The 24,671-nt window shown below is 35.5% G+C and overlaps 2 protein-coding genes across 5 annotated transcripts; both read right to left on the minus strand.

Annotated features, from left to right (window-relative positions):
* Positions 1-739: 739 nt before the first annotated feature.
* TRAPPC13 (trafficking protein particle complex 13) lies at positions 740-24,670 on the minus strand. Of its 4 annotated transcripts, none has more exons than XM_027671606.1 (13): positions 24,558-24,670; positions 17,657-17,725; positions 16,683-16,782; positions 16,016-16,100; positions 14,736-14,863; positions 14,531-14,603; positions 11,041-11,085; positions 8,573-8,590; positions 6,297-6,430; positions 4,962-5,160; positions 2,041-2,141; positions 1,226-1,373; positions 740-1,130 (listed from the first exon to the last, which is right to left on the minus strand). In XM_027671606.1, the coding sequence occupies exons 1-13, from the start codon at positions 24,601-24,603 to the stop codon at positions 1,026-1,028; spliced, it is 1,251 nt and encodes a 416-aa protein (XP_027527407.1). In that variant the 5' UTR covers positions 24,604-24,670; the 3' UTR covers positions 740-1,025. The 4 variants fall into 4 exon arrangements, with proteins under 4 accessions (XP_027527407.1, XP_027527406.1, XP_027527408.1 ...); XM_027671605.1 differs by having other exon boundaries at positions 1,226-1,376; XM_027671607.1 differs by lacking the exon at positions 8,573-8,590 and having other exon boundaries at positions 1,226-1,376.
* LOC113961330 (shieldin complex subunit 3-like) lies at positions 21,210-24,670 on the minus strand. Its single transcript, XM_027671611.1, has 2 exons — positions 24,558-24,670; positions 21,210-22,445 (listed from the first exon to the last, which is right to left on the minus strand). The coding sequence occupies exon 2, from the start codon at positions 22,288-22,290 to the stop codon at positions 21,541-21,543; it is 750 nt and encodes a 249-aa protein (XP_027527412.1). The 5' UTR covers positions 22,291-22,445; positions 24,558-24,670; the 3' UTR covers positions 21,210-21,540.
* Position 24,671: the final 1 nt, after the last annotated feature.

Below are 24,671 nucleotides of genomic sequence, written 5' to 3' on the forward strand. Positions count from 1 at the left end.
GCAAAGACAGTCACCATTTTCTCTATTAAATGGCTACCTCTGGGTGACCATAGATATTTCAGCCAAAAATATTTCCATCTTTTGTCAAAACAAAGCTAGTGGAAAGTACATTTTAGTGCTTGACTGAATTCCTTCCTGTATATGTTTTGGACAACTTGATCTAAGGCAGCAATGCACGGGATTTTTTTAACTTCTTTTTCTTAAAAATCTATTTAAATGCTTCTGGGATGGGAAGAGTAATTTCCACCACCTCAGTTTAACAATAAAAAAAAAGCCTGAACTCTGCTATTTTAGTTTTCAGTTCCCTACTAACTGGGAAACAAATTGCCTGTTACAGCATGCCCTGTATTGCAGGGACACACAACTCTGCTCATGACTGCAGATAACTGGGACAGATTTGCTGTATTACTCCTTTTCAAAGACTGAGCCACAACCAGCAGAGTCTTTGGCTGATAATCCACTTTGTAGCTGCCAGTGCCCCAACAGTGCCAGCTGCACTCTCTCATGTCATACCTTTATCAGGTTGTACTTCCTATGTCTGTGCATGTACAATGCAAAACACTGCCATGCAAGGTACCCCAAAATATTTCTTTTAGGGGTTTAGATTCCAGGAACTTCTCTTTAAATGGTCAGTTCCTTCAAACTGAAGCAGTTTTGTCTGAACCATCATTTTTAAATGGTTTAAATACTTACCTTTGTAATTATAATTATTTTTAAGTATAAATTGCTACTATTTTTATCAATCTCATTCCCATGCTGAGGTGATGTTATGTTACTGCAATACAATTTGCTAGAGCTATACTTTTTTCAAAGGTTTTATTTTTAGTAGTTAAAATGCATATGCATGTTTTTAAAAGATTTTAAAACATTCAAGAAATGCTCAGAGAAATTAAATCATCACAATTACATTTACAGCTATATAGGGATTTTGTTTGTTTGTACATACTTTAGTATGATTTGATGGCAAAAACATCAAGAAGTTGGTAAAAAAAAGCAAGCACAGCAGAACCACAGAATTTTTTTCTTCAGCTTTGTTTGACTTCAGAAGAAACTACACAGACTTGTGCAATATCATCATACTCGTATGTTCTCTTCAAAAACGTGTCTGTAAGTCTTAAGCCAGAGACACTCTAGAAAGGAAAAATATTTTTAGGAGTTCGTATTAGAAAGAATTGTTAAACTTATAAAACAGCTATTTTATAACAAAACTGTGCTAATGCCTTACTTGCAATCCCTGCACTGAAGACAACAATGTAAGTGCAAGGTGGAGGGATGAACTCGGGTGCAGCTTTCCAAGTTGCCTTCCTGAAACTCCACACCAGTGGATGGAATTAGTATTGCACATTTCTAAAACCAGATCCATAGTCCTTTCACTGCTAGAGAAAATTGAAAAACAAGAATAAACCTGTGGGCTTTTTTAAGCACTCAAGGACTGCAGACATGTGAAAGCTTGATTATTATTCAGGTTACTATTAATCAAGAATTTATAAATAATTTTAAGGCAGCAGGCAAGATTTACTTTGACACACAATAGTTCAGCTTTGTTTGACACGAGCATCCTGTCATGCATTTAACAGTAGTGGATAACTAATACTGCTAACATTTTGGATGGACTACAAGATTTTCATGAGAAGTATCTGCAGACTAAATACATGCTTTAGTCCCTGCCCTCAACTTCTATTTAGAATTATTTCATTTAAGTATCACTTTTGCAACCCTAAGACGATTTGTGATTAAAGTATGAAGTACAATCTTAAATAATACTGCAGACAGCTCCATGGAATTCCTCTACAAATTTTTGGCAATCTCCTAGTTCAGACAGTATTAACAGATCATAACAGAATGGGCTATTTTATTGTTTTGTTTATTTTTAAAAATCATTGTAATTCATAAGATGTGTTTCAAGCAGTTTTGTGTTACTACAACTCACAGTAAAGACCATGTTTAACTTGTTTGAGGAGAAAGTATTGAAAAATGAAACAAAACCAGCCACAACTTACCCACTCCTGAAAAAGCACAAGAATCATTTGATATGGTTACCTGCAATTTGTTATTTTACATGTAATGTCAAAAGGTTCTTCCAAATTTACAGTGTCTGGTATTGTCTCCAAAGAAAGCCTTACATCACCATAGCCAGGAGCCTGAAAAGGAAGAAGAATGTATACTCAGATTTTAAATAGTGAAGTTGAAGTTTTTACTACTCAAGTTTTCCTTTACTGCAAGAAGTTTGGAATAAGAGAAATTTGAAGAAAGGAGATTTACTCTGTGCTTTTGATTAGTATGCAAATCACACCAGTTCTCCATCCACTGCTGATGATCACCTTCTTCACAGGTTTAACAATTCATTAGATAAGGATGATCGTTATTACTGTTTTCCAGATAGTTTACATCCTTAAAATCTGAACAGCCATATACAGTTCCTGAGAAGATCTGCTTTATCCTGAGACCTGTTAGGCAGATAACAGATCTACATGGACAGTGTAAGTAAAATTTTCCTGCATAAACCCACCACTATTCCACATCCTGAGAAATAAGAGGCTGCTCATTCTCCCTGCCATTTCAGTCCTCCAAGCTTCTGCCAAAATAATTAATTGCCACCAGTTAGAAAGTCACATGATATGAATGCTTATCAACTATCCAGTTCTGTCAACAGTCAAAACACATTTCATACGGTCTACTGACAAACCTGTGGTAAATATCCTAGTTACAACCAACCAGGGCTAATTCAAATTGGTAATCTGCAGATAAAAAGCAGGTTTAGATTTTCAATCCCCACAAATGATAGATGGTTAGGAAAAAATAAGGGAAAAATTTGTCCTGCCTGATAAGGCTTAGTTGTTGCACATGTTGCAAGTCCACTGATAAAATCATGCTGTAGTGAAAGTTGTATTTACAGTTTGATTGAAAGATATTCCTGAAGAGGTTCAGAAAGCTAGTGCTTGAAACAGGTTTTAGTCACATACAGTTCATTACAGACTAGTGACAGATGACATTTTAGAAAGCATATTTAATTGGACATTACAGTAAGCAAAGGGATGTCAAGCCAATGGGGATTTCAGACCAGTTGAGCAGTGTACATTTGGAACCTTTCAAGAAAGAGAAGTAATTATTCAGCCCTGGAAAAATACAAATATATTCAGCTGCATTAGGTCACAGGGAGGAGTGGACTGGAAAAATTATACTCAGTTCCCTCAACATAACACTGTTTGCCGTAACACTGAGCTCTTCTTTAAGAGATACATTAAGGGGAAAAAAACCCATACACAAATGCACAATACAAGCAGTATTTTATAGAATAAATTTAGCAGCAACTGGCCAAATCAAAACAGAGTACATGAGAAAACCTATTCTGGCACATAGTGTTGAGCTTAGAAATGAGATACCTCTAAGAACTGATGGCTAGAGGTAAAGGCCTTGAAGTAACATCACAAAGAGCAAGGTAGCTTTCATCCAAAATTGAGGTAATTGCTTGAAAGTATGGAATCAACTAGACAATTCCTCGCTTGTCCTGCTCAAGAATAACGTTAAACTTTGGTCTGGTTCTAGTCTAGTCCTGCACTGAATGCCTGTGAGCAGGTGGAATACCCTTGGCATACTATGGAGATGCATCTGTCTGGTTTAATGTCACCCGAAAAGAATGTAGTTGTGAATTCCAAGACCATTCCACAAAAAACCCCCAACCAAATTATGGTATGTGGAGGTAATCCAGGATAGTTGTTTCAAAAATGCATTTCTGATCTGAACCATAACAATGACAGGAGGAGCACAGTACAGGCAAAATTCTGGGTGTTGGGGGCAACAATAAGGCTAGCAAATGGATTAGGATGAAAATCATCAAAGATGAACGAAGCCAAGAGATTAAGTAATCTGACAGCACTTAAAAAATTAGGAGAAGACAAGAGGGAGATGCACACACTGCAACTCAAAAGGGAAAAACCCCAACTATTTGCTGCTTTTCTAAAAACATATGTTGCTTAAAGTACACAAGATTGCTCATGTTTCTCTGTTAATCATGAGGCACAAACCAATGACAGATGACCAAAACTAATCATGGAGTGTGCTTCATGTGCAATACTCAAATGTTCAAAAAGAAGGGATGCAGTGTGAGACAATACTGATTTAGGGAGGGGGAAAAAAATCTGTCTTTAAGAGAAATGATAGGAAAGCTCAGTTGAAAATGAGACAGTTTATTGTTAAAAAATAAGCAACAAGTTTCAAAGTAACAGGAGTAACTTAAGTTCACAAAAAAGGGCAGTTTCTAATTTGATGGGGTTATACACACACTTAACACTTCAATTAAAAATAAAGAGAAGTTTCAGTGACTAGCTGTGAATTTCCAGGATCCAAGTTTGCTTGCCTTGTTCTCAGTCAGTATGATTTCCCTACAGAATTCCTCAGTTCCTAGAAGATGAGGAGTGGGGGAAAGACAGAGGTAGAGACCCAATTATAAGCTTTGTAAACTCAGACTAAGATTCATTTCTCTAAGTTTTTTTAACTATTCTTCCATATCTCTCTTACCATCCTCAATTGAAAAGATGCAAGTCAGGTTTAGGCATTAGAGTAGACACAATGTGTAGCTAACTTAAGCAAGCTAGTAAATACCACTTAAAATTCGTGATCAATTTATAAATCAACTAGAATAGAATAGATTCAATCAAAATTGCGGATATGAAAGACAGATAATATTATACATAAAAATTGTTACTCAAAGATAATTTTATTCTAACCAATGTATTTTGCAACACTGGTTACTTGATTTTGGCAACTAAAATGCACAGTCCATTAAGTTATCCACACTTCACTGAAGAAATACAGGAAATAACTCTGTAACACATATAGAAACATGTGAATACAAAATGAGGTTCAGAAAGTAAGCAGCTCGCATTTTCCAAGTCATTATTAAATTGTTCGTTGAGTTGCCTTAGAAATGAGCGCTAAGTTAACGCTTAAATTAACCTTACCATTCTTTGGAGCTGGCTAGTTTGCAGCCTTCCTCGTTCACCCAGATTAGTTTTCCATACAATATCTAGTTTACCAATCACTGTTACACCTTTTATTACTCCAGCTTTCTCTGCAAATTCTTGCTTTGGTTTTAGACAGTACAAGTATTGACGTGTATCCATAGGTTGTAAGTAAGTCCTTGCGCCAAAAGTAGACTCACTGAACAAAAAAAAAAACACACTGGGTCTTAATTTAAACAGTTCTTTTGAAGAAGACTTAAGAACCCCACCTTTTTTCCCCATCTATCACCAGTCTTACTCAGTGTGTGTGTGTGTTCATACTTTATTAATGGCATAACCCACAGAACAGTTTTCTGTTTTTAACACAACAGAAAACAATACTAGAATTTATGTACCACCAAGGACTGTGGGGAAAAAAACCTATTCTTATTCATCTGAGCCAGAGAGATATGAGATGGAAATACAGTATAATTTACTATCTGGCGTCTTAGCATTTAAACAACAATGCTGGTAATTTTTCTTTTGCTGTTTGGTTTCCCTCACAGTAAATCTCAGCATAATGAAACTAAGATTCCTGTTCAAAAATCATTACAGCAGATGCAAACACTTTATAAGAACAATGCTCCTCTATATTACAGGTGACCCCTTCAACAGGCAAGAAGACAGAGTTTTCACTTTAGCCCCCTCTAGAGAAGCAGTCAAACATCACCTGCTCCAAAAACCCAAGCAAGTGCAAAGCACAAACAGCTGAAATTAACTTCACAAGCTTTTGTATCACAGTAGTCAGTTATTCTTGTATTTGGTGTTCTACTAACACACACTAAATGAAATTTAATTTATTTCACCATAACAAATTTTTATATTTTAAGATCCTATATGGGTGTTCCACTGATTCGCCTTGACTGCTGCCTTGCTAGATCATGATTAGAACAATTGAAAACAGTTACCACTCTACTGATAGGAAGCAAGGACATATCAGGTCCTGTAAGGCTAAGTATGTACACAGAGATCAAGTCAGAACCAGATATTGGTTAAATATGATACAGGAGATACTGAAAAAATAGTATGTTTTCATGTTACCATGTCATCCATGTTACAAATTATTTGAGGATTAGGCTGGAGATTACTAGGTAGAATTATGAAGTTTTAAGAACAGTTTCTATGAAAAGAAAAACGGAACAGATTTTACAGTTGAATACATAACAGGAATTTGATCTTTTTAATCAAGCAAAGAAGTGCAATCCTTCCATTACAGCCAACTAACTGTAATGCTTATATCTCATTAAATCCTAATACAAAGAGTTTCAAAGTTAAGTATCCTGAATATGAACATACCTTTTCCCTACTGTGTCAACTGTGTTCAGTTCTGCAACACTGTACATCATAGATGGCTCTAAAGAAACCTTCTCCATAAACATTGGAGAGGTAGTGATATTCTGAATTTGAGCTTCCAGAAACACTTCGTCTGTCTGGAAAAAAACAAAAGTGCAAGTTCATGAAAATGTGATTAGTGTTATTAAAAAGAGTAGACAGTCCTATTGTTAAAAAAAATCACACGTGTTTAGTTCATGCCTGCAAATCAAATTAATTAATGAAAGAAAAAACCTTAATCCCAGTAACAATAGGAGCAAAAGTGTTAGTCAACAGGTATCTTGCCAAACAATGGATGTGGGATAATTTTGCTATGTTCTAGCTATTGCTTATTTGTAATGCATCAGTTCACCACTTCCCAAGACTTCCATCAACTTAATAGCAACTCAAGCTTTAATCCAAATTATTAAAAAAATTTTAAAAATAGAATAAATGGTAAGGAATTGCAGTGCACAACATGCCATGCCAGATGACTAGTGCATCAAGCTGTATAAAAAAATTTAAGTAAGTGTGTGTTTTTTTCTTTAACTGAAAAAAATATTTCATGTACATGCTCTGAGATTTTATTATTATTATGAAACACTGGCATTCTGGCTAAAACACAAAATCCAGCCTCCTCTCTCACTCAGCTCCATCATGCCAAAGGTTACCAATACTGTATGCATCTGACAATTTAACTGGTGCTGTACCTTCAGAACTTCTGAAGCTAATGCTAAAAGATGGTATTGAAGGACCAATTCTGGTACAGAAATGAAAGCTAAGGCTGTTACACTTCCAAAGATGAAAATGCATGGTTTTGCCTCACTTATTTTGTGGAATTGCAAACCAATGAAGTAATTTTGCAACTCTAAAAATCTCAGGGCACAGGATCAGTCTACTAGAGGTAAGAGCCCCCAGAGAAATGAAAAACGAAACCAAATTGCTAACTTAAATAAAAAAAGGGGTAGCAACCAAATTTGTATTTACAGAAGAGTTACTGATTCAGGCAGTTGGTCTAAATGATTGTTGTAGGCCACTTCCAACTGAAATAGTGTAGACTACAGATTCAGATTGAAGCAGTTTGAGTATTTTGTTATGATAAATTTTTAAAAAGTACTTTTATGAGTACTTATAAGCAGAAAGAAGCTTACAGTTTCTTTTTAATCAGTTTAAATAAATCACTTTTTTATACAAATGGAGTCCTGCTGGTAAATTACAAAATAAAAGTGAGACAAAACAGTCAAAATATGTTTAGTCTCAAACATATTAGAAGGAGAAATACACAACTGTTGTGTAACTTTCTGTTGTTTACTGTGTTTATAAGGCACAAAAACCAGACAATAGCATATATATGGCAATGAAAACTGTGCAGGCTCCATGGGTTACAGACACACCTCATGTTTTCAGGACCTGGAAACAACCCCAACTAAAACATGGTTCTAAGTAATCATTACTACTGTCACTAAAATTGATACCATTTATATCCCAAAAATCCATTGCTCAAAGTGTCCATTTACCCAAATTTTAGTTGTTTTCAAAGCAGCAACCAGAGGCAGAAATTTAGAAAAGCTAATTTGAAAAGGAAAAGAAAAAACAAGCAGCATAATGAAAAAGCAAGTTAGTTTGTTGTTATTCGTAATTTGGTTTAATATCACATGGTTTAACACCCCCCCTTAAATACTTAAAAATATGCACTATATTTTAATATAAGGCACACCTTAAAGTGAAATCAGACTGCAGTAGAAGTATCATACTAATTCAATCAACTGTTACATGCAATTAAAAGTTGGAAAGTGCAGTTCCAGCTAGCAAAAGGAACAAAGGATATCCAACTGCTGCTCTCTCCTCAAACCCACTGTCTCCACCAACTAGATGTGAAAAGTTCTGTCACAGCTTACACAAGCACTGCTGTAGTGAAACCTACATTTCCAAGGGTCAAAATATGAAAAAATTTAGGAGAGAATCACTCCTGTTTTCAAATAATGAATCTAGTAAAATTTTGGTAAGGTATTTTATAGGAGGACTCCCACAAGCAAGAATCTGTAATAATCAACTCTGAGTTTCAACAATGGGTATTAAAGAAAGAGCTAACAATTTAAGTGATTAGTTGCACATATAAAAACAAGAAAACATCTGTTTATGATAGGCAGAACAAACATTGCTTTTCCATTATGTTTGTAAAAGAATGTCAATAACAAGCACAGAAACAGGTAAGCAATTAAAAAAGTATACATATTTATAAAAAAATAAATAAAAATTACCACAGAACTGAGGTCACTCTAATGGAAAAATAAAAAAAAAGAACACATTAGAGAAATTAGGGTTAAATGTTAAAGAAAAAGGAGGCTAACTTTCAAATAAAATGCATTTCTGCACTTTTTTGCACCATCTAAACAAGATAGCATTAGTAAGACAGAAACATAAATAAAAATGGATGCAAACAAAGATGACAACTACATTTCTAATAACTTATAGCTAGTATGGTTACATGGTTTACTAGCCTTGCTTCAGAACTAATCCAAAGTAGATCTTACGGCACACAAATCACAGACAAGATATGGTAGAACAAACTGATCAAAAAAAAGGGAGTTTTTGAGCACGTTTCAAGTTTGTCCTAAATTTAAATCCATGCAATGGGTTGTATATGAAATGGAAAAACAGTCCCTGTCATTTTACAGATAATTTGAGGTATCCACATACATAAGGCCTCAAAAAAACCCCAGTGTGGTAATGTGTCCTAGCAAAGCTACAATGTAGCAAGTTATAACAAAATTTGGCATACTATCAGGAAAAACTTTTTTAAATATCCATCATTCCAAAAACTCAGTTTTAATTGCAAACTTTCTTATCTTAGGTGTCTGCATATTTGCCTCCTCGTGCATGTTTGCAGGAACAGAACCTTTTACAAAGCCTTTTCCAAGGCACATCAAAGTCAGGGAGAGAGTTTCTATAGGCCAGGGCAGGTAATTCAATACTGGAATTGCAGCAGGTTAGGGCAACAGGGCATGTGTTCCGTGCACAAATTTTAGTGATTGACTCGATTTGGATGCTACTGCAATATAAGCAACAAGCAAGAAGATTAGGTTCAGCATCATTCCTTGTCTTAGAAAAAAATTAAATTATGGATTATCATTAGAATATTAATAGAAAATAATTTTAGTGAAAGGCATTATGAACAGACAGCATCATACCTGTAATATTAATGATAACAGTTTAACTGGTTAGACAACCTTTAGAGACCTTTAGTTAACTAAATAACTGACACATACCATTTTTTTTTCTCCCCTGCTCCCAAGGATAATAGTCAGGATCAATGCCTTGGTGCTTTCATAGCAATGTAGTATCACACACAACATCTAATCAAAGACTTATTTCTAGTTTTTTAAAATTTATTTCAATTCTATGGTCACAACATATAGCAACACTTTACATACTTCCAGAAATTAAATAGGAGAGGTACTATATCCGTTTCCTAGGTAAATGAAAATTGCTCAGTTAATATCATCCAAAATATTTTTTTTTAATTTCTTTCAATCAATCATATGGCTAAGACAGTAATGGGACTTGCACAAAGTCATGAACATGAAGAACAAAAGGCATTCAAACAGCCTTTTAAAACCTTTACAGAGAAAAAAAACCAAAACCCAAACCCACACACACCAGCTCAAACACAAAAGCTTCCCACAGATCTCTACCATGAGGAATTGGTAGCTAATTGAGAACTGGAGTTCAAGACCAGTCAGTATAACAATTTTGTAAAAACAAAGAATACTTTTGATCTATGTCAAAAGTTTGCCCAGAATTTACCTTAAAAAGGTTTTGATTTCCATTAGTGTTTCATCACAAAACAAAATTTACACAGGAAGTATAGAGAGATAGCAACATTTAAGGTATCTGTCCCTCTCTCCCCTAACATACACTCAATATCTGAAACAATAATATAATGCAGACACTAAATACGGGTTTATTTTGCTCCAAGAGGAATTACCTTTTTTTTAGGATTATTTTTGTTGTTTTCTTTTGTTGTTAAACCACAGCAGAAGACATTTCCAGACATTCCCACTTACGGATAACAGCAGTTCTAAATGCAATCATGTGCTTATGTTCCAATCCTATCTCACACCTGATCAACGTATGGTTTGAAGCCTGTGGCCTACATACATCTAGCAAATTCTTACCATAAATAATCAAATATGTCCAAATAAATATGCCTGGCATATATAAGGTCATATAGTTTCAAAGTGCTGTGTGTAACTGTCACAAACCTAAAAATTAAATTACTGAATGGAATGGTCATAATTACATTTAAGTTAAATTTAAGTAATTTAAATTTAAAAATATTTAAATTTAAATTTTCCCCACTCTGATAAATTGTCACCTGCTTTATGAACAATTTATCTCCCTTACAGTACGCACTCTACCAGCCTAAATATACAAATAATAACCGAAAGTATGTGAGTTCATGGGCAACTGGAAAATATGCAAAATTATCAGTCAATTACATTAAGGTCTTGACATGTCTATCTTAGTTACCATCTCTTTCAACCCTGAATCAAGAGCCTATTTTAAAACTAAACAATATATATCTATCATCATTTATTCCCTTCTAAAACTGATCGCCTTTCTCAGAAAGGTGTACATACAAAGCACTTTGAATTTAATCTAACCACCTATTATGAAGTAATAAACCCAGCACACCAAAACAAACCCAAATACACACAGATCTCACCTCAGCATTGTAGAATTTGGTTTTCACATCTAGTGGTTTAAGAACCTGAATGAAATGGAAAAAAAGATGGACAATTGGTTTCTCAGACAACGTCAGCATAAACTGTTTCGAAGCACTAGGGTCTTTTACTGAAGTGTTATTTTTCTTTTTGATCTTACACATAACAGGCACATAATGGAATATGTGATACAACTGACTCGGCTAAAGCCCCACAACTAAGAGTATGTACTTGCTGCTTCTTAGTTGTGCATACTAGACTGCTTTCCTACTAAGCAGTTTTCTCACACTGAAAACAAGTAACTCTCGACCTAAGCACTGGCCTCTTAAAAAACCAGACAAATCTAGTGCTCTAAGTAGATCTATGTCTTTAAAATAACATCACATTCATCCTGGATCCTGAAGTGGTCTGCACTTGTTTTCAAGAGTAAGCAAGAATTATCTAATATTTACAAGTACTTAGGAGCTCTGCAGAAAAAGTTGCTGAGGGCTTCTCTAAAACAAATGAACTAGAGAACTATTCATGTGACTAGCTTTAACAAAAAACCACACTAGCCTTCACTTCCTTCTTGAAAATGTAGCTGTTTCAAAAAATAAAAAATCCAATACATCATTTGAGTCTTATGAGATTCGATCAGCAAAAGAAAGCAACTCCACGACATAAAAGCGATTCTCAAGTGTTGGTTCTTAAGTACTTGAATTTTTGCATAAAGCCACTACGGTTAACACATTCAAATATGAAGTGTATATACAGTGATGTAACTGAAAGAAAAAATCTTCTATTACACTTGTAAGGAAACAAATTTAAATTCTATTCCTGAAGACATTTATTTGCCTTTACGTAGGGAAACTTTTTTTGTTTGCACATAAATGCACTGCATCCTAAGAGACCCCTAACATTCCAAGTTGTAAACAAATCTTTTAGCACTGCAGAATTCAAGATTAAAAAGTTGTCTTCAGAGAGATTTCTGCACTATAACAGGCATAAAGTTCAAATCTTTCCAGTATTCATAACTATCTCTCTCTCTAGTCAGAAAAAAAGTTAAAATTTTAATTTAGGTCTTTGCTGGTTGAGTAGGGCTTTTTTCAGCCAAATATTTTGCTTCAGTAAGCTTTTTAGTAATTTTTCTACATGCTGATTTTTTTCTCTCTCTTCTGATAAATAAAGTCTTTCCATTCATTGCAGTAAATTTCAAGTGGCCTTCCAGTAAAATACAAATAATTATTGTGAGCTTCACAAATCACCCACCAAAGCTAAACAACAACCAAACCCCAGAAAGAATCATTCCTTCTCCATTTAAGCATAATGCTGTTATTACTCAGAGAAAGCTTTGGAACATAAAGGCACTATCAATCAGAATTAAACTATGTATGATGTTTTAAAAAAGAAGCTGATTATAACCAGTTCAACTTAAAAGATGATAAAAAATGTAATTGAAAAAGCTGAGAATCTGTCAAAGAGAATTTTTTTTGTTATAAAATAGCTGGTGGCATCTTGATCACAAGCAGCCATCAATTCCCATTGTAAAGAAATGGTTTAGTGTTCTATAACACTTCTTCTTTATGTTTGTTCTCAGATATTCTAGGTGGTGTCTCGATGTCAAATCTAAAAAATAACAGCAAAAATGTCTCAGTGAAGAGTTTTTCTCATAATGAATCAGAGGGTATTTACAGAATGGTGTAAAAGTGTATATATATATGTAACTTTTAAGAAGCTCTTATGCTTCCTTCTTTGTAGGAAGGGCTTCAAATTTGACAGATAGCTAGCCTTAGCTATTTTGACAATTAAGTTGTCTGCGGTGGATTCAGTTAAAAACCACAGCAATTACAACATGCATGTAGACCCTGGAAAAATGTGCACAAATAAGTTTACATATAAAATCTAAAGGAGACAAATCAACATCTTAGACAAAGCTCTGGCAAGAACAAAGGTAAGGAACAGAGAGAATATGAGACATGAAAACCTGCAGATGTATGTGCAAGTGATCAGAGAAAGCCTAGAGGGGACAGAGGTAGCCAACACTAAACCGAGGGACAAAGAATGGAGAAATGGAAACAGTTTCACAAGGAGAGCACAACAAAGCACACAAAGATGAAAATTAACTTCACTAAAGATGAAGAAACACTGAAGAGATTCTGCATTCAGAGGGAGCGTAACACAAAAACTGATATGGAATGATTTTCCCTAGGATTGCCAAGAAACACATCTTTGATTAATCAGTTTGTGCCATTTCAAGGCCCACAGGTAATACTAACAGTACTTGGATGTTCTTTGTCATCATCATGGCTAGGCTTCGCGAACAAAGATTTGGGGAGGGCTCTACCCACGTTTGCTACAAGTGTGCTGGTGGCTAAAAAGGCCAATACGAGATAGACATGTCCGGTTGCAAAAGGCGATATCCACATGTTCTTTGTAATTAATGGCAATTTAACCTTCTAAAGACTGAAATACTTTTTTCTGAAGTACCTAGACAGAATACTAGAAAACTACAAAATGGAATCACCTCATAGAATCACAAAATATCCTGAGTGGGAAGGGACCCACACGGATCTTCAAGTCCAACTCCCAGCCTTGTACAGGATCATCCCCAAGAGTCACACCATGTGCCCGAGAGTATTGTCCAAACACTTCCTGAAGTCTGTCAGCTTGGTGCTGTGACCACTTCCCTGGGCAGCCTGTTCCAGTGCTCAACCACCCTATGGGTGAAGAACTTTTTCCTAATATCCAATCTAAACCACCCCTGACACAACTTCAGGACTAAACTATATAATGCTCCTGTACTGCCAGATACTTCTGTGAGAGTATCTTCCATTCCATGAGGAAGAGCCCACAATTATCCAAATCTTAACATATTTCTCTAAAAAATCCCCAAACAGCCATTAAATACACAGCTAAAATAGACTCTTTCTTGCCAGAACCAGTCCACAGATTACAGTATTTTCCTGCTTTCCTCAGTTACTCTAATCTCAAGTCTTGAAATATGTGTGATGGAACAAAAGGTTTCAACTATGCCAATTACTTCTGTGGATATTAATTAGATATAGTACATCAGACATCTTTGCTTAGATTCCTTTAAAAAACAAATCACTAAGTTCCAGTTTAAAAAAGGCTACACTCACTAAAAGAAAAATCAGAATTTTACACTGTAAACTCAATGGTTAGATGTATCAAAGTCAGAATGAAAAATGTTTGTTCTGTTTAAAAATAGTCATAAAGCTGGCTGCTATAAAAAGGGATTTTTTAAGAGTAATTTTTTCTCTATAAATTAAAAAAAATTGTAAGATGTAATATTATTTCTGAAATGTTTACCTGTATGACAATTAGAAACCATCAGTTCATGTGAAGTTTGAAGTGATGGCTTTTAATAGTTCACTTTTAAAAGTGAACAGATTTTTGGTACATAAAAGTGCTTTTGAAGTGTCAAATGTTTTAAAATGAGTTTTCCAGACTCACACACTTATTAAAAGTAGAGTGGAATACTTCATGCAATACCTGAAATTTGAAGAACTTTCTGAAATACATCTTCTCTCCAGTCTGCGTAGTGTAACTTACTGCACAAACTAAGCTGAAAAGAAACAATTTTTTAAAAAATAATTTTGAGTTACTTTAAACCTATGCTATATCAGAAGCAGAATAGCATGCTTGTGCTGCAGTTTCATTTAAGTTCATTCAATAACAGAAAAATTTAAAACCTTACATGTGTGTTCCTATTTCCTTTACTTCATGATGGATCACATCATCAATGCAACAGTCAGGTTTAAGTTCTGCCACTGCAGCACTAGAAGCTGAAAGGTTCAAACGCTGAGAACTTGTCTGAAGATCAGCCTGGAGACAGAAAAACAAAGCATTGGTTAGAAATGCAGCTGCTTAAAACCATCTAAAGAAAAGTAACTTTACATTATAAAGTACTAGGTTTCACTGAGCATTTTGTACCCTACACGCTTTCATACATGTTATATGTTAAGATGATGAAACTCATCAAAGCTAAAGAAAAGTTCGAAAACTTGTAAGTGGTCTAGTCCTTTAATATGCAACTTACAAAATCTCTATTTGCTTTTTACATTGAGTTCCACAATGACTTCTGGAATTTCTACTCTCAGTGTTTTATTTGTTCAACAGAAAATGCAAAACAACAAATGCACTAGAAAATAACTCATACAAAATACAAACCAGTGTACAGTTTACATAGACTTGTTTTGACAACCTCATTGAGTATGCAAGTAAGTGAATATAACTCCATATTTTTAGCTGTGAAAGTTTTGCTAGACCAATTCTTCAGAGAAGCTTTGCATAGAAAGGTGTGTGTCCAGAGAAGGGCAATGAAATTGGTGAAGGGTCTGGAGCACATGTCTGATGAGGGGTGGCTGAGGGAGCTGGGGGCATTTAGCCTGGAGAAAAGGAGGCTCAGGGGAGGGACCATGTTGCTATCTAGAAATGCTTGAAAGGAGATCATAGCAAGATGGGGGTTGGTCTCTTCTCGTAAGTTACACGCAATAGGACAAGAGCAAATGGCCTCAAGTTTACCCAGGGAAGGCTGAGATTGGATAGCAGTAACAATTTCTTCGCCAAAAGGGTTGTCAAGCATTGGAACAGGCTGTCCAGGGAAGTGGTTGAGTCACTAACCCTGTGGGGACAGTGTAGATGCGGCACTTAGGGACATGGTTTAGTGGTGGCCTTGGCAGTGCTGGGTTAACAGTCGGACTTGTTGATCTTAGAGGTCTTTTCCAACCTTAACAACTCTGTGATTCTGTAATATACCCATTTTTAACACAATCATAATTTTTCATTTCAATCTTTAAAGATATCTATAATAATTTCTATTTTTGTGTCTTACTGTTTCCAAGTATATTTTCTGGATTGGAAAAAATGACACGTATTTCCTAAAGCCTATATATTAGCATTATATATATACAATATATTGTCAGAAAACATACTCATAATTTTTTTTATAAATTAAGTGGATTTATCTTCACATACCTTCACCAGTATGTCCTTGACAACCTGATTACTATCATTGTGCACACTAATATAACTGGAAAACGTCTCACCCAGAAATATGTTTCTGCAGTTCAGGAAAAAAAAATATTTTTAGTAACAGTTACTAAAAAACCAGAACATGTCACTGAAACACCTTTTAGTTCTAATTTAAAAAACATATACACACACACGTTTGCCAGATTAAATCCTAGAAGAATATTGGCATCTTCACATCCATACTTCTGAAGCCATCCTCTTAAGACAAACAGCTTCAAAAGAGAGCAAACAAATCAGATTTTTTTTCCAGCTCAATATCTGAGAAGAATAAGAAGATGGCTTCCAGTACCCAAAGCATCACGGTAGTAAACTCTGTTAATATAAGATGGGGTTTATAGCAAAGCATTACATTAGTCATTCACGCACAGCTGTAAATCTCTTCCAACTTTCAATGCTTATTAAATTCAGTCATGCTACAGAAAAGAAAAATCAGGCAGCACACCCACAAATATATAGAGAGATTTATAAATCAAACCACAGGTTATTTTTAAAATGACTGAAAATCTCATTGCATGACAATGGTGTTCAATTAGAAAGAGAATTAATAAACACATTATTATTAAATGAATCCTAAACCTTGCATGTTACAGTTACAATAATTCATTCTTACCCAAAATTTTGAGGCAGAGTCAGCATTTCTCCTAACATCAAAGTTTCTGCACCCTTTACAGTAGAAGGATCATCTTTCATGAGTTGATTAAAGAGATTACCTGTAGAAATATCAAGTTACTATTAATTACATATTTGCTAAGTCTAAAGGTTTGTCTACATTTAAGTTAGACACTTAATCACTTACTTAGTTGTAGTTTATTTTTAGATATATTTATTTTACAATAAACTTATTTAGGGGGAAATACATATCTATAGGCCTGCCTTTAAATTATAATTTAACTTCCACGCACTTGTGTCCAATAATTTATTCAGTATACATACTGAAGGGCACAATCCCAAAGGCATAGCTCAAATTAACACTGAATTTTAAGGGAAATTCTACCCAAGTAAAGCACAGTACATAACAGAACTAATTAACCTCACTTACTTTCTTCCCCTGCTTGCTTTGTATTTCCACACAATCCTCTTTCTTGAATCTTCCCTTTGACTCTTATACTAGACTTCTACACTTCAACTATTTCTGTGTGACAACTCAGGGATTTCCAATTTACGATGGCACACTAAGCATAACACAATTCAAAACCAGTCTTGCAAAATTGTTTTCCACAGAACATTCACGTGTTGGTTCTAATTACCAGGGTCTTTTCTCCAGATAAAAAAAGACAGTAATGACGAGCTTTCTCCACTTACACATTTCTCTCACAGAACTGCCTTCAATTTTGTGTTAATTGCTCAGACTTTGAGATCATGCATTTGAGTATCATCACTAAGCTTTCAAAGCTGTAGGTCAAGAGCTGTAGAGTGCACTTTGGTACCTTCCTTTAATTATTACCAAATCTAAAATATACTGCTGTTTCAGAGTCCCCCCTCTAGGGGAGATCATTAGAATCCTCTAACATCTGAGTCTTAGATGGTCACACTGCTTAAACCTGGTAAGACATACACAACAATCAGTCAGTACAAAAGATTTACCTGGCAAATCTCTTTCTTCACAAGTCACAGGAATATTAGTGAATAAAGTAGGTTTGGTTAGCCTCATCACTGCAAAAATCAGAAAATAAACCACAGGTCAATTAAACAAATATTTTTAAATTTTTTTTAAAGTATAATTTTGTCTTGCTCTCCTTCCACTCCACCAAAAAGCCCCAACAAACCACAACCACCAAACAATCTTAGCCTGAAAAAGGGTAACACCTTCTTGGATCAGCTGGCCTTTCACAACATAAGAAAATTCCCATCTCTTCTGAGATCCAATACTGGTAATGGCATTGCTCCCTCCTCCTTTGTTCCCTTGGTGCACTAACACCTACTGCTTTCAATTTTATGTGCTAAAGGTCTTATACCTGTTACAGCGTTAAGGGCTTTGTGGTCTTCAGAAGTGTACCAGTTTAATTTTTTTGTGGACTTCTTCAGTTAAGCACCTGTCCTGTAATCCTCATTGCTCTAGAACAGGACATGATGGCTAAGACAGATCCTTTCAGTCAAACACCAGTCTATAAGGAATTGCATTTACACCCTAATCTATAACACATACACAAGGTAGAGTTACAAGTCTAAAGGCCTACACTATTTATAGAACTGCTTTTTCTTTAAGCCACAACCTTTAAACTCAAGCCAGCAAAACCATCACAAAAACCTGAGGAACAACAAAACCATTTTACTGATACTGACAAAATCAAAATCATTGAGATTTTGCTACTTAAAAAACTATACTTCAAGAAAGTGGTATTTTCAAAGTCTATTTTAACTCATATTCAAAATTACATTATTTTTACTTATATAATAGATTTAAGATGCTACTTTTTAAACGAATTCTTCCTTATTTACATTAACCACAGCCCTAATCTTGTATATAGCTTATCATGAAACCATTCACACAAAACAAAATTGAGCATTTGTAACCTTAGGTGTTGATCTGAATATGTAAAAATCATTGGGTTTTCTTTCTTTGAAACTTAATAAACACAAAACCAACTAAAACTAAAAAATAAACCAAAAGGATTTCTCTTGACTACAACAAGTTAGTCAACATCCTTGCACTGATACACGTATTGCGGTTTTATTTTTATTGCACTTTTCTACAACTTATATATCCAGATAGCATTCCCTGTTTCCAGTGTTGTAAAGAATTCAATTACTTCGATATACATTTGGGTACAGTGGTTTCTGTTGGTTCACAAGAACTTACACTACCGTACAGCAGACCTATGCAAGTTAGCATTGACACAAACAATTCTCACTTTCCACATAAAAAAGGTAACATTTTCTCCTTGTTATGGTGAAAAGTGGAAAAATATGACTTCTGAAAGTTTAAAACCATGAGGCATATTAAAAAGATATATAAAACAGAGTAAATGGAGAACCACATTTAACATTGAATATTAAAAACATAAAATACTGAATTGTACATGCATATGAACTAAGCATTTCTTGAACAGAACAAAATGAAAGCCTGGATTTCAGCTGGTACACTGGTGCTACTCAAGACTGTAATAATTCTGTAGGGCAGCCTCAGGTGGTGTTCGCTCTTTATTACATGACAGTTACCCAGCTGAGGTGTTCATAGCTAGAAGAGCATCTATCATTATTCACATATAAGCCAACCTAAAGCAGCAGAAAGCTGGTAGCCACAGTGACAGTGATCCCTCCTTCTGTTTAGTAAGATGCTTATTTAGCTCTTTTGTCAGTATATCAAATAAATATAGTGGGACTATATTATTGGCATTATTTAATTTTATTCAAATTTACACCAAGCCTGTATAAACTAGTAGTTGCTGACTATTTCTAAAGAAAGTTTAGTCATGTTTCAGGCAATAAATAAATAAATCACAGAATGAAGTCAAAACAGAGAAAAACTACCATATATAATATATATATTATTTTATTAAATAAGACTACCAAATTAATATTAGAAAATACAGTATCTTTGCAGACAATGTCTTAGCACTTTTCTTCTAAGATCCCAGACACAAAATACAACATCAAATAAAATTCAAATCACATTGCATTCTACTTCATTATATCTTCAAAAATGCTGATGCACAAAGAAACTTTGTTACTATTAATGTTAAACTCAGAAATATAATTTCAGTGAAATAATTTGGCTGCAGAAGTTACAAAACTAATAACGACCCGCATTTACACTAGAGAGCGTTTTGCACTGATTTTGCTAAGTGGTCATATTAAATGGCATAAACACCCCAAATGTAAATATAAGACCCCCTTAAAATTCAGTCAGAGTTCAAAAATACATGTCAATGACCCAAACTGAGCAATATCCTTAATTTTAATATTAAAAAAAATGTAATGCCTATAATAAAATATAATTATTCAACATAAGGATGTCATAAAAAATGTAAGTAAAAGTCCAAGGGGAGTTTACTTATTTTTATACAGAGGAATCTGTTAAGCTTATGCACACTTTTATTTGATTAGCATTAATGATAATCTAACAATCTACAAATACATTTGTTTTTCTCCTTTTCCAGATGCCATAGACCTTGATCTCCAGCTAGAGCAAAACTATTCAGAGTTAGCAGAAGTGCCTAAGAGAAATGCATACCTTGCAGTCATATCAATCCCAGTTTAACTTCTCTACTGACCCTCTAAACATTTGATTGAGCAAGGACAGTATGACCTTCAAAAACTTTATTCTTTCAGGTGACAAAAAGTCATGATGAACTCAACCTTTTATGACTGTTTAAATCCCCGAGACCTTTACCTTCCATAATGACAACAAACAGAGGTTTATGTATAGAAGTCTCATTTCTTAATTTCCTCACTCATAGCTGGAAGTGCTTTCTAATGCTCACTAGTGCTTTCTTGTTCCCCAATATAATTAGAGACAAAACAACAGAAACATCGGGAAAAAAAATCTTATTACCAAAGCTGTAAACCAACTTTGTTCAGATTTTTCAGCACACAATTTCTACTGAAGCTATCAGTAGTATTTCAGTGAAAATACAGCTAACATCACTAAGACAGCGCATTCATGCCACATAAAATAAGTTTGTACTTCATGCGAGGGATATGCCTTCATTAAAAAAGACTCTCACACACTTTACTTTCAGGAAATAATTAGATTTTGAAAGTCTTAATGGCAAAAGTAATTAGAGATATAATAGCAATTATTAATAATAATGGCCCATCTTCATGAACGAAGATTTGGGGAAAGGTCTTTTACCTTTCCAGCCTGCGCAATGGATTTTTTAGGTGAGACACAGCCTGCGCTGAACTGAGCCCACCCTTTAATCCTAAGGTTCATCTGCCGGGGCCAAGCAAGCTTGGACAATGGCAGTGAGGTCCTCAGGACGTAGGTTTGTTTAGAGTGTCCTTCTCATAGATAGATGGCCACACAGGGCTAACGACCTCCATCAGGCCAGGAGACCGGGATTTGAACCCGTGGTCGCAGCAGTGAAAGTCCTGCACGCTAACCACTAGGCCACCAGGGGTCTCTAGCAATTATTACAACTCATTTAAAAACACTTTTCCTTCTCCTAATTTCAAAGAAGCAGAAAGGATGTACTTTGTTCAACTGAAAGCATAGATTTTATTATCTGACACAGCTTGCCAAAACAGCCTGGAAATTCTACTTTAATTTTTTCTTTTAGACCACCAAGGTAGAGAAAAGCTACAAAATGCAGTACTAAGCCAAACAGAAACCTACTAATCTTAATTGAACCATAAGTATTCAGGCAAAACAAAGTTAAAGAAATATATCATTAGTTAGAAAACTGTAGCAAATTAATATAAGTAGTTTTTTGCTTATTAATTCATCAGTTGTTCTAAAGTCTCTATATTCTAAACTGCTTAAAAACTCCAGTACTCCAGAAAGTAATTTTATTATTATAAAAAATTTATAAACTAAATATAATTCCATATTTATGTACAAGCAAATTCATTTTATCTGTAAGGCTTAGCTTTTCCCTAAGAATATTTCTAACATATTCACAGTATAATATATCACAGAAAATCCATATCTGTCCCACAGATCTTCGGATAGTAGCATTGCAAGAGGGCAATTCATTCTCCTTGATGAGTCTATTCAATTTTATCCACATGTCCTCCAAATTCTGATTATTACAAATAGATTGTTCAATTGTCCACTTCGCTCTATAAAATGCATGCAGTTTTAGTCTTTCCAAATTATTTTGCAGTTCTTGAGATAAAGGAAGAATCTTTTCTTTGAGTTTAGCGCTAGGGAGAGAGACACTCCAGGACCTTTTCAACTTTTGTTTTCCTTTAGGTGGTGGTTGTCCTTGATAGTCCAAGTCAACTGGTCTGTGAACAGCTTGTGCTTGGATTAAAGTTGAACCATGTTTCATGCTAGACTGAAAATCAAGGAGATTCTTTGTGCAGTCATAATCAGGAGATCCTATAATATATTCTGAAGGTGTAGAAAGATGTTTTAATTCTTCTGCTTCCTCACGAGAAATAACAGGTGCCCGTTTTTTTGGTTTGAGGGGAAGTCTGTATAAATCATTTGGAAACCAGGGTGCAAATCTTGGTAACTGATGAATGGGAAACTCCTTCACTGCTGCTTCTGCAAATTTCTGCAGTTTTATTACATCTCTCTGATGTGGTCGATAATGTAAGACCACTTCCATGCTTCTACCGTAGGAATCCAGTGATTCTTAGGAAAACAGTCTTAGGAAAACAGTGTCTTGATTAGGATTCTCAAATCTAGACTGAAACATCTTATTTACTAGAATTTCCTTGCCCTTTCCTTTTCCTTGATGCAAAGATCAGTGGAAAACAGGACCTAAAGTAGAAGTATTATAAAACAATAAGATACTACCATATTAAGACAAACATTGCTAGGACATTTTTCAAAAAAGAATCAGGTAGTAAAAATAAGTGAGATATGTATTAGAACATTCTACTTTATCTAGGCTGAACATTAGTGGCTGTATTCCACCACTACCAGTGTAACTTCAGTACAGTGAACATTATCCACATGCATACTGTTTATTCAACACAGTCCCTTCGCAAGAGAATTCTTTTTCTGTCACCATCTCACACTTGCCATCCGTCACTATTCTTGCTATGTTATTGTGATGTATCTTAAAAGACATACAATTACTACTGCCTATCTTCTGAAATGTAGCCGACAATTTTTTTTAATGTTTTTCTCCTACACATCAATATTTTAAGCCAGGGCATATAAAGCAACATGTGTGTTACAAAAACCCTTCCTGAAATAGTATTGACTGATACAGCAGTTTTTAAAGTAAAAAGTTAAAAGGGAAGTGCTCTAGGCAAATAAAAGTTGCCTGTTTCCATTTCATATCAGAACTACAACATTCAGTTTTAGTCTCAGAGCTGTCAAGCAATACATGCAACCTTAATTCAAGGAACTGATAATTCCTTTATCTATTAGACTTTTAGAATAATTAAAAGACTCATTAAGTACTCAAAGGCTTTATACTTTCATACAAAGAATACATTAAATGCAGCAGCATGGTGGAGGAAAAACTACAAACACTATTATGAAACATAAGTATAACATGCACTCTATTGGTCTCCTGTTTTCCCACCCTCTTAAGAAGTTTGCAATCATTTCAGGTTCCCTGATCAGTAATATAAAATGATATTAAAATAATAAAATCCAGGATTGCCTAATCATTGCACTCTCAACATTCTCTTTCGTATAGTCACAATGCAAAGAAGCCCTCACATCTTTCTCACTTCTTTTGCAAAATATACAGCCTGGACACTGCACCAAATTCAATACAAGCCAAAGGACTGCACTGGTTTCTTATGAAAGTAAAATGACCCATCATAAAACTTTTTGCTTTGAATTAGTTACTATCAAAATGCATTGGTATCGTCAGCTGATGATGTTTCACGTTCTCCAGTTTTTGACCTTGTTCTGTGTGTATATACATATACATATTTGAAAAAGGCTTGTTGAACTTTGAATTATGGTTAACAGATTTTACTGTGACATGCAGATACCATTACAAACTCTGTCCAGGAGTGTTTTAATACTAGAAGATAGGCTCTGAAATGAACCCCACACCTGCACTACTTGATCCATCTGGGCATCCTCACTGATCTAGAATGCTTGCAGAATTGAGATTTTAACCAACTGTTTATCGCACCAACATAACTAGCAGCATTTATTATTCAGAAATTATCAAAAACTTCAGAGGGCTTTCTTGTATTAATTTTGCAAGGCATGCAGGAGACATACACAATTTTATTTTCACTATTTGTGATCCCCAAATCAAGAAAGTAGGCCTGGCAGCTATGCATTAAGCACAAGGTGAAAAGGGCAAAATCCACCCAAAGAGGAATCCAGAGAACCAACTGGGTTGGAAAAGGCTTCTGAGATCATGGAGTCCAACCTATGACTGAACACCACCATGTCAACCAGAGCACGGTACCAAATGCCACGTCCAGGCCCTTCCTCAAACACCTCCACGGTGGTGACTCCATCACCTCCCAGGCAGCCCTAAACCCCCTTTCTGTGAAGAAATCCCTCCTAATGCCCAGTCTAAAACCTCCCCGGCATAGTTTAAGACTACGTCCACTCGTCATGAAAAACAAACAAAAGAGGCAGCAGGGGAACTGGAAATTTTAACTAAACGTTTTCTCACAACCGAAGTCTTGTGCAAAGCACGGACACGCCGAGCAGCCCTGCTGCACCCCCACGCCAGCTGCACACCCGTGTGTGGGGTATTTCAGAGTAGCCCCCGCCGCCTCCTTGTGCCCTGGGGCACCACCCACCGCGGGCCCCAGGGCCGGGCCCTGCTCTGATCCACCTCCTCTTGAGACGGAGAGGAGAAACACCCTCGGCTGCGGATCGGACACGCTGTTTCACCACCGGACCAGGGCCGGGCGGGCGCCGGCGGGGCCGCGCTGTCGGTACCTTTCAGAGCCAGCAAGTGCTCCTGCTTGGACTGGTTGACGTCCATGGCCTCCACCCGCACTATGGCGGGGAGAGCTAGGCGGAGCCGCGCTGGCTGCGGCGGCCGTCACTACA

Source organism: Neopelma chrysocephalum, unplaced genomic scaffold, assembly GCF_003984885.1.
Source record: "Neopelma chrysocephalum unplaced genomic scaffold, ASM398488v2 Primary Assembly neopelma1_97102, whole genome shotgun sequence".
Classification (NCBI taxonomy): Eukaryota; Metazoa; Chordata; class Aves; order Passeriformes; family Pipridae; genus Neopelma; species Neopelma chrysocephalum.